This window comes from Leptonychotes weddellii, unplaced genomic scaffold (genome assembly GCF_054177405.1).
Source record: "Leptonychotes weddellii isolate Sample4059 unplaced genomic scaffold, ASM5417740v2 HiC_scaffold_4806, whole genome shotgun sequence".
Classification (NCBI taxonomy): domain Eukaryota; kingdom Metazoa; phylum Chordata; class Mammalia; order Carnivora; family Phocidae; genus Leptonychotes; species Leptonychotes weddellii.
In genome coordinates, this window is record NW_028015242.1 from 1 (window position 1) to 10,818 (window position 10,818).

General features: G+C 36.2%; 1 protein-coding gene across 1 annotated transcript; it reads right to left on the bottom strand.

The window, feature by feature from the left end:
* Positions 1–913: 913 nt before the first annotated feature.
* Positions 914–10,398, bottom strand: LOC145719488 (adenylate kinase 9-like; the record flags this gene model as incomplete). The annotated part of the gene is made up of 3 exons (XM_081810980.1): positions 9,386–10,398; positions 1,861–2,017; positions 914–1,028 (listed from the first exon to the last, which is right to left on the bottom strand). Coding segments are annotated over exons 1-3 (446 nt in total), but the record flags the coding sequence as incomplete, so codon positions are not given.
* Between the last annotated feature and the right edge of the window lie 420 nt (positions 10,399–10,818).

The following is a 10,818-nucleotide window of genomic DNA, read 5'->3' on the forward strand; positions in this document are numbered from 1 at the left end:
CTAATAAGTAAATAAATAAAATCTTTAAAAAAAAAAAAAGAATGTTGATTGCATCTTTTAAAAATAGTATCAAAAAACTGTATCAAGTATTCACCAACAGGGGATGAGTTAAGTAGAGCTCATTCATATCAGCTGCCCACTCTGGGGCAGTTTTCCTGACTATTTTACATGTCTGTCATTCTCCATATTCAGTGTTCTTTGCATCCTTTCCCCATCCTGTGAAAATCTAGTTACTTCTATTGTCTTCAAAAGACATTACTACACTTATGGAGATATGTCAGGAAAACAATAATTAAGGCCATTTTTTTTTTAAGATTTTATTTATTTGAGAGAGAGAGTGTGCGCTGTGAGCGGGGGGAGGGGATGGTGAAGGGGCAGAGGGAGCGCCTGTGAAAGAATTTCAAACAGACTCCCTGCTGAGTGCAGAGCCCAAGGCGGGGCTCCAGGACACGGGTGAGGGTGGGGGGCAGGGGGGCTCTCATGACCTGAGCTGAAACCAATAGTCGGAAGCTTAACCAACTGAGCCACCCAGGCGCCCCTTTCATTTACTTTTTATCGTATTATTTTTTCAATTTGTGGGTACTGGTCAGTAAAATTATTTAAGTCACAGATAAATATGGTAAAAAAAAATAATCTTACCTGTGCTCATTTTTTTTCAGTGTCTTTTGAGAGCTGACGCTTGTTCTAGAATAAGTTTGATTTCGGGCCATGAAAACATCCACAACTCAGTACTTTAGACACTCTGAAAATATTTGTAAGCCTACTGTTTTTCTTAGAATTTAGTTAGAATTGGATCTACTTAGTAGACCATTGTTTTGATATTAAAGACATTTCATAAATGTAACTTGTAAGTAGATACGTAATAGCTATAAAAGATTCATTAACTTGTTTTATTATGCCAGACATATTTTACCTTGCTGCTTCTTCCTCCTTTTTTTTCTTTTGCAGTTCATCTAATAATCTTTCTAAAATCTTAGAGTCAACTTCAGTCTTATTCTCTAAATACAGTCTATTAAGTAAATATTTCCCTGAAATACAGATAAAGAGAATAACATTAATTTTGAAGCTCTATAAAATATAATGAGAAACAGTTTGGAAATTAACGACAAAAAATTGTTCCTGCCTATATCCAAATATATTTCCCTTTAAGCATTTATCTAAATAGAGTCCAGGTTCTTTAAAATATCGAGACTGTCTGAAATCCTTTCTAAGAGGTATATATCGGCACAGTAGAAATAACTAAAACATGAAAAGAGGTGGTGTATCATATTTTCCCCCTGGAAACTCTCTTTTCAAATATATTTCCTTACAAGGCAAGATGACAGAATATTCTTGGCTCCTATGTCAAAGATTATTTGACCATATATGTATGGGTATATTTCTGGGCTCTCTAGTCTGTTCTGTTGGCCTAGGTGTCTGTTTTTATGCCAGTACCATACTGTTTTGATTATTATAGCTTTTTTCAAAGTGACAGAATAATTAAAATTTAGTTCTGCTATCTTTATGTCTTTAATATTTCCCATTTGAGGTGTTAAGGACTAATATATAGTCTTTACTCTCAGCCTTATATATTTTTCATTTAGAAGTTAGAGTGCTGATTGAGAATGGGGTGTTAAATTCTCAGCTCCAAAGAATAATTGTAAGGGCCTGATGGAACGTCCAATGATCCAGCACACCATTCCTGCCCATCTACTTGGTGAGTGGATGCCTCATTCTGTGTACCTCTAGGTTGTGAAGGGATTGCTGGGGTGATATTTGTAACTAGGGAGAGGGAAGAGTTTTCCATTTTGTATTTTAACTAAACATATTATCAGCAATAAAAACTTCACTTTCAGATTTACATGATAAATATTTACTAACCATTGTTTTCTGTATCTGATAAATAGATTACTAAATCAGGTATAATTCCTTTCTCGACTAAGACTATCCACAGTTCTTTCATAACAGGGCAGTTGTCCAGTATCCATCCTCCATACTTTGGGGCACCAGAAAACCTATTCGTGTTTTCTTCAACCACCTGTGAAAAAGGACAACTGATATTATCATCACAGCCAGAGAAGTCAAGGATACTACTTTGATATATCGTTTTTGCAGACCCTAACCAATTATCTTCTGAATTCTTCTGACTCGAAAGAAAAAAAAAATCACTTAATTTTAAAAGAGACACTTAATTTAAAAATAAATAAATAAAATAAAAATAAAAGAGACAACTTTAAAGCAATAAAGCTATCTAAGTGTTTAAAATTAAGAATGGGAAGCAAAAGCCTTTATTAAATAAATATAACAGTACATTTTTGCTATCTGTTATTCTGTATTACAGAATTCAGATCCCGATTTAGGAGGTCTTGGGCCCAGGAGTGTGCATTTCGAACATGCTCCTAGGTGACAGTGGTCCATGGACCCCTCTTTGAGTAGCAAGGGCCCAGTCCAGCTTGCCTGTTTTCGTGACAACACTCTTCACTTCCCTTTTACTTTTCATTCCTCAGTGTGAGAGCTGAGAAGGTACTGATACGGTTACTAAAAGCAGCAGGAAGGAATTGGAAAGGAAAATAAACCTTGCAGGTGCTTAGGGAGTTCTGCTAAACTTTGTCCCTAACCCCCCTCGGGCAGAGCAGTAGCTACAGCTTCAGTGCAAGTATGGAAATTAGTAATGTGGACCTGTGAATACACCAAGTCTGAGCGGTTCAAGTTTGTGTGTCATCAGGTAATCACAGGATATCTGAAGTCAAAGGGGAAGAGATGTCACAAGAAAGGGTATAATTCACTGGCCTCTGCAGAATTTAAGATTACCTACTTTATGAATTTCCATCTGAATGAAGAGTCCTTTTTAAAAAATTCTTTTTAACTTTTAACTATTTTATTTAAATTCAATTAGTTAACATATAGTGTATCATTAGTTTCAGATTGAAGAGTCTTCTAAAAATTTTTTTTAAGCACTTTGAAATGCTTAACAGAATTAAGGGAAAAAAGAGAAAGCTGTAAAAAAAAATATAAATGAAATAAGTCAGAGAAAGACAAATACTGTATAATCTCACTTATATGTAGAACCTAAAAAAACTGAACTCCTAGAAACAGAGTACAGATTGGTGGTTGCCAGAGGCAGGGGTGGGGCTGGGGAGAATGGGTGAAGGTGGTCAAAAGGTACAAATTTATAGTTATAAATAGGTCCCGGGGGCGTAATATTCAGCATGGTTTGACTACAGTTAACAATATTATATCGTATATTTGGAGGTTGCTAAGAGAGTAGATCTTAGAAATTCTGATCACACATACACAAAACTAAATGTGTGAAGTGATGGGTGTTAACGAAAATTATTGTGGTAAACATTTCACAATATATACATATATCATATCATTATGTTATACACCTTAAACTAATACAGTGTTATATGTCAAATACAACTCAATAAAACTGAAAAAATATAAATGGTTAACGAAAGTCTTACTGTCCAGTTTCAAAGATATGAAAATGAAAGCAACATTGAGATATAATTTATAATTTCTCCATCTCATTCAAATTTTTTTGAAAAAATTAATGCCTTCATAGTATTTTATCAAATGAATAGATCTTAATTTGTTTAATCATTCTCTCACTCTTAAACATTTACATAATTTATAATTTTAATATAACACTGTGATGAACATCTGCATATGCAAATCTACGCCCAAATGTTACATATTTTTTTAGGTTAGATTCCTAGAAGATGTGTTTTTAGGTTCATAAAGGTATGAACATTTTAAAGGTCTTTCACACACATTGCCACATTGTTTCCAAAACATCTGTATCAGTTTTCACTTCTCCTATGTGACCATCTCATTATAGCCTCACTGGTATGGATTGTTATACATTTTTAAAAATCTTTGGCAATTTGATAGGTAAGAATTTATATCTCACTGTTTTAAGTTTCATAATTTTCTCAAAATTTGAACATTAAAATTTTCAATTAACCATTTGCATTTCTTCTTTGATGAAACAATCTGTATCTTTTTCCTGGTTTTACATTAGGATATTCCATTTTCCTTGATTTGTAAGAAATCTTTGTATTAAGGAATTAATAGGTCATATTTATTATAAATATTTTTTGACCTTTGTCCTAAAATTATGATTTTCATGTTTTTTTTCATAGAGAGAATCATTATTTTTTATTTTTTTTAAACATTTTTTTTTTTTTGTTAAAGATTTTATTTATTTATTTGAGAGAGAGAGAATGAGAGACAGAGAGCATGAGAAGGAGGAAGGTCAGAGGGAGAAGCAGACTCCCTGCTGAGCAGGGAGCCCAATGCGGGACTCGATCCCGGGACTCCAGGATCATGACCTGAGCCGAAGGCAGTCGCTTAACCAACTGAGCCACCCAGGCGCCCGAGAGAATCATTATTAAGTAGCCTCTCTATTGAGCTTTTGCTTTAAGTTTTTCCACTGTGTTTGTGCAGGTCCAAATGTGGAAGTTGTCTTTCTGACTTTATCTCAAGTGACTCGGAGGGAAGGGAGAAGTGAAGCATTATGGACACATCCACTGCCTCAGGGAAAGAGATCGCTGACACCAGGTAGGGGGCAAGTGCACAAGGCACTCAGGCCTGGACATTTCACTGCTGAGGGGAGGAAAGTTTCGGGGGGTGAGGACTTGGGTGCCTGAGGATACAGGTTTTAGACGTATCAGCAAAACAGCTTCGGTGTAGGAATCTATTGAGGGAGATACCCCAGTTGAGATCATTGTGGAGAGAAGAGGGAACCTTCCTTAAGATTTCATATCCGAAAGAAGTCCAGAGTGTATGGCCCAGCAGGAGGCGTGGCAGGACTCTGAGCCTTGTGGGGCAAGTGGTAGGGAGGGGGCCCCAGGGAAGCATTTGTGTATGGTCTGTGTCTGGCCTGGCTGGCACCAGAGCCATGGAAGTGGGCTCTCAGATGTCTGACCAGCTGAAAATAAAGTGGCATTCTCTTTGGACATCCTCAGGGGAGGGGTGAGTGGGAGAAAGCAATATTTAGAAAAATGGTATAACATTTTCATGCACTATTCATCCTTCTATCCCTTTGTGATTTTTAACTTAATAAAATTTTTTCCCCTTCATTTAAACATGCTATTTCTGCATTCCCTTATTCTATGCTAATTCATGTTTACTCTTAATTTTACTACTTATGAATATATATATGTATATACATATATATGTGATTATAGATATACACACATACATGTGTTTATCACTTGTATATCCAAGTACTTATCACTGAAAAAACATACCTAGGGAGAGAGCGATTAAGAGAAGAGACTGGGAGAATCAGGGAAAGTACATAACACAGAGAGACGTGGCGGGGGGGTGGGCATAGAAAAATATAATGACCATGTGAAGAACACAGATACAAGGGCAGAAATGGAGATGTTTTTGAGAAAAAACCATGTGATGAGGGAAGCAGAGCAAAAATGACATATCACACGGGGAAGGCTGCAGTGACTAGAGAAATAGGCTGTGGTTACGATGCGCAGCTGGATAGGTCATGGGCTAGAAAACGTACAGTGGCAGGTTAGACACAAAAGCCTCACTTTCCTTGATGTTGTCCCCTTGACATTTTTCTGTGAGGTACGGGGCAAATAACTCTGGCATAAGTCTAGGTAACAGCTTCAGTTAACACAAGCAAATAGGAGCAGGAAGAAGTTCCCCGTGTCCCCCAGCCTCTGCTTGTATTGTGTGCTCTGTAGCTCATCAAGGCGGAAACCAGGTAAAAGTGCAAATGATTTAGTGTGGAAAAATGTGCATTCTCCATTGCAAGGCAGTGACTCTTCTTTCTCTTTGGTAGAAATGACACATCATTATTTCTGTATTTTTAAGGCTGCAAAATATTGTTAAACCGTAATTCTAAAAGATTCTAAAAGGAGCTGAGATACAGATGTGTTTCAGAATCTTCCTTAACCCATGACTCCAGGGAGCCATGCCTAACTCTCCAGTTTGCAAATGAAATAAAACCTATTCACTTTTCCTGGACAGGATCATACATTGGACCCAAGTGCATCATTCATACCTGTTCTGCATATGGGCTATGAGCTTTAGATCAGAAAATGAAATTTAGTGGGAGGCACAATAGAAAAACAGGATAAAAAAACAATTACAGAAACAACAATTGGAAACCAAAATAGGACCACAACAACAACTAAAATAGGATCAAAATACATCAAATACCTAAAAATAAATCTAATCAGAGACACTGAAGACCTCTCCACTGAAAACTACAAAACAACACTGGGAGAAATTAAAGACCAAGATAAAGTAAGGCTATTCTATGCTCATGGATTAGAAGACCCAATATTGTGAAGATGGTAGTTTCCATCAAATTTATTTATAGATACAGGGGCGCCTGGGTGGCTCAGTCGTTAAGCGTCTGCCTTCGGCTCAGGTCATGATCCTAGGGTCCTGGGATCGAGCCCCACATCGGGCTCCCTGCTCGGCGGGAAGCCTGCTTCTCCCTCTCCCACTCCCCCTGCTTGTGTTCCCTCTCTAGCTGTCTCTCTCTCTCTCTGTCAAATAAATAAAAAAATAAAATCTTTAATAAAAAAATTTATTTATAGATACAATACAACCCAATCAAAACTCCAGCAGGGGTGTGTGTGTGTGTGTTTACATGTGTGTGAAAGTTGATGATTCTAAAATTTATGTGGAAGTAAAAAGGACCTATAATAGCCAAGACACTCTTGAAAAAGCAAGCAGAACGAAACAACTTATGACACAGGGAAGGATGCAGTGACAGGAGAAACAAGCTGTTGAAGGATTCCACCTTCCAGATTTCAAGATTTAGTAAAAAGCTACAGTAGTTAATATGTGTGGTAGTGGAGTGCAGATAGACAAATAGGTCCATGGAACAGAATGGAGTATCCAGAAATAGACCACACAGATACAGCCACTAAATGATAGTGGGGAAAGGTTGGTCTTTTCAATAAATGGTGCTGGTACACAACTGTAAGAGTGTGTATGTATGTATGTATGTATTATAATTATTTGTTATTGAAGTATCATTGATATACAATATTATATTAGTTTCAGGTGTACAACAGAGTGCTTCTACAATTAAATACATTACAAAATGCTCACTATGATAAATGTAGTTGCCATCTGTTCTGTCACCATACAAAGTCATTATAATATTACTGACTACATTCCCTATGCTGTATTTTTTATCCCCTTGACTTCTTTCATAACTGTAAGTTTGTATCTCTTCATCCCCTTCCTCATGTTGTGGTTTTAATTTGTAGTTTTCTGATAATTAATGATGTTGAGTACATTTTCATATGCTTATTGGCCATTTGGATATATTTTTGTACACACAAAATTAATTCAAAATTGATTTTAGCTCTAAATATGAAAGACTAAGCAAAATTTACAGAAGAAAACCTAGGAGAATATATATCTTCCTGAACTTGGACAGCCAAAGATTTCTGAAACAGGATATAAGAAGCACTAACTATGAAAGAAAAAGTTAATCAATTGGACTTCATTCAAATTAACTCCTATTATTCAGAATAGAATATATTTGTAAAGATAGTTGCAATACATCTAACAAAGGACTCGTATTCAGAACACATAAAGAACTGCAAATGAAAACAAAGAAAAACTATTAAAAATGAGCAAATGACATAAAGGAGCCTATCTCTTTATCTCGCTACCTTTTTTTAAGGACTTTATTTTTTTTTTAGAGCAGTTTTAGGTTCAGTCTAGCTACTTTTTTTTTATGATGTTATGTTAATCACCATACATTACATCATAGTTTTTGATGTAGTGTTCCATGATTCATTGTTTGCGTATAACACCCAGTGCTCCATTCAATACGTGCCCTCCTTAATACACATCACCAGGCTAACCCATCCCCCCACCCCCTCCCCTCTAGAACCCTCAGTTTGTTTCTCAGAGTCCATAGTCTCTTGTGGTTTGTCTCCCCCTCCAATTTCCACCCCCCTCATTTTTCCCTTCCTACTCTCTTTTTTTTTTTTTTTTTTTTTAACATATAATGTATTATTTGTTTCAGAGGTACAGGTCTGTGATTCAACAGTCTTACACAATTCACAGCGCTCACCATAGCATATACCCTCCCCAATGTCTATCACCCAGCCACCCTAACCCTCCCACCAGTCTAGCTACTTTTTAAGAATAGTCTTACTACTCACAGAGACCATCAAAACTGATGACAAGTCAAAGTCTCCTGCACAGGTCTCTGTTCTCTTGAGAAAGACAATCTGATATGAGATTTGATGTTAAAACCTTATGTGATTTAAACTCCTCCACAATCCCAGAGTGGCAGTTTATCATCTAATGACACTATATACATTCCTATATCAGAGGTGTTTTAGTACTCCTTGTAGATTTGTATCCTCCGGAATAAACTCTGAAGAGAATGGAGGAAATCCTCAGCGAAGGGCAAGGACGGGACTTCCACAGTGCTAAAGACGTCCCTCACTTGCCTATCTCTCCTCTGGGATACTTTGTCTCACTTTCCATGCAGAGATGACAGTCCTGACGGTAGGTGGGATTCCTACACCTTGTATGTATCTACTTATCACATAGTACATGATAACTCAAATATTGGATTATACATCAGCCTTCTGCACCTGACTGATGGCTCCTTAAAGAGCTATGTTTAATTCATCTTCATATCCCTAGAATCTAGCACATTAAGGGGGCAAATAGTAGGTTCTCAGAATGCTTCTGAAGGAACCAACTGACGACAGAACAACCTGAAGCGATGCAGAAGAAGTTGAAAGATCTCTATGGGAAGCTCAGAGGGGGACAGCAACTTACCTTGGGTACAGCCTGGGGCTCAAGGAGCCCACCCAATGTGTTATAGAGTGGTTCTATACTCTCATAGAATATTTTTTTTCTTCTCATATAATTTTAAATTACATAATTCTCAAATTACAGAGAAATACCAAAGAAGTTCATTGAAAGCCCAAAACAGATTTGTTGTCTTTGACTTTTGCTGTGAATGCTTACTCAAGATCTCTGTACAAAATAGACCCATGTGGATATCTTGTTCTTTATAAGCCAAAGATAAACCTTCTGATTTGCCAGCGGTAGGACATAGCATCTGAGGCTTTAATTTCCCCTTAGGTTGGACAAGCACTTGTGTGTTCATCCATTTCCCCTATGAATGCATGTTCAAGGTGGTTGGATGAAATAAGTTAGCTATGGAGTGAAATTTGTCTCAGTTTACAACTAATTAGCTCATAGAAGAAATATCTAACTTTGGTACTGGCTTCATAGGCACCATATTTTAATGAACTGAACTCAATTAAAGAAAATAAAAGTTAAAGAAGGATTAATTTCAAAGCTATGAAATTATATTGCATAATTGTTGATACATTAAAAACTACCAAAGAACATAAGCATTTGGATCTGGACTTCTTACCTCTTTGATGATTTCCTCTAAGATTTCAGCATGTTTTTCATATGGCTGTTCAAAGTTCATATCCTTTGTCATTTTCACAGTCTCCTCTATCATAGAAATAACCTCTGGATGCTCTGCAGTTACCTCTTCTATTGAGTCTTCTAATGCATCTAAAGTAAAATAACCTAATGCCATTGATAATTTTAGTGGACAATGCTACTTGCAATAGAACATGATTATTAATACTTGATCCAAAAATTACTATCTTTGTGTTACTGCAGTACATGCTCCAAGAGGGGGGAAATAGACTGAGGAGGAAATGTTAAGTCAGGAAACATAAAACATCAGAGCAGTGGCTTGGAGCCAGTGCATCAGAATGAAAGTGAATGAGGTAAGAAGTCATGTCCAGCAGGAGTCAAAACCCAGGAAGCCAGGTAGAAGACATAGGGACCAAAGGATTCCAGGGTCAAGCTAAATCATGAGCATCAAGGTAATGAATCAGAAAACAAGAGGAATACTTCCAATTACAAGCATGGGACCATGTGAAACAGCAAGAGGAAAAGAGGTAGGCAAGTTGGCAGGGATGGAAGAGAAGGTGGCACAGGCTGGTTTTTCAAGTGTTATACTTCATGCTTGCCCTCACTGCATGCTGAATGACTCTACGCAGCTACGTTGGCTCATAGGCTGCATCAGGATATAAGTATTCATCCACTCCTCTAATTAGACAGAAGACTGGCAGCCCCTCTACTTCAAAAACATCAAAGTGATTTAAAAGACAAATGACCCAATGTAGAAAAAAAATATGAAAAATAAGTGACTAATACAGAAAGTTTTTACAGAAACATGTAACTGATAGGACAATTTAGAAAAATGAGCAAAAGACAAAAATGGTCACCTCAGAAAAGAAGAAATATAAATGCTAACAAATATTAAAATATTAAATTTCAGAAATCATCAAATAAAAATTAAAATTATAGAGAATATACCAAGGAAACAATAACACATATTTTGTATATTACTGAGGGGAACATAATTTGGAATAACTTTTATGCAAAGCAACTTGACTCTGTCTATATCTTCATACTCATTAAACTAGTGATTATACCTATGTCAACATGCAGACAATGAAAAAATTCATTAAAGCATTATTTGTAGTAGCAAAAAAAAATCTGAAAAATAAGTTTACAACATAAAGAACTACTTAAAACTATTACCTATGAACATGGAAATAGTGCAGTAATTTAAAATGAGGATTAAAATATTTCTTAATGAAATAATATAATTAAATGTATTATGAATCAAAAAAGGTAAAAATAGTTTACATTGTATGCTCTCAATTATGTTAATGTGTGAATGGAAAAATTTTATAAGGGTACATAGCACTAAATAGTAACATTTCACAGCTCAAACTCTAGGTTTGTGATGTTCTGATTCCAGTACATTAGACAGATTTT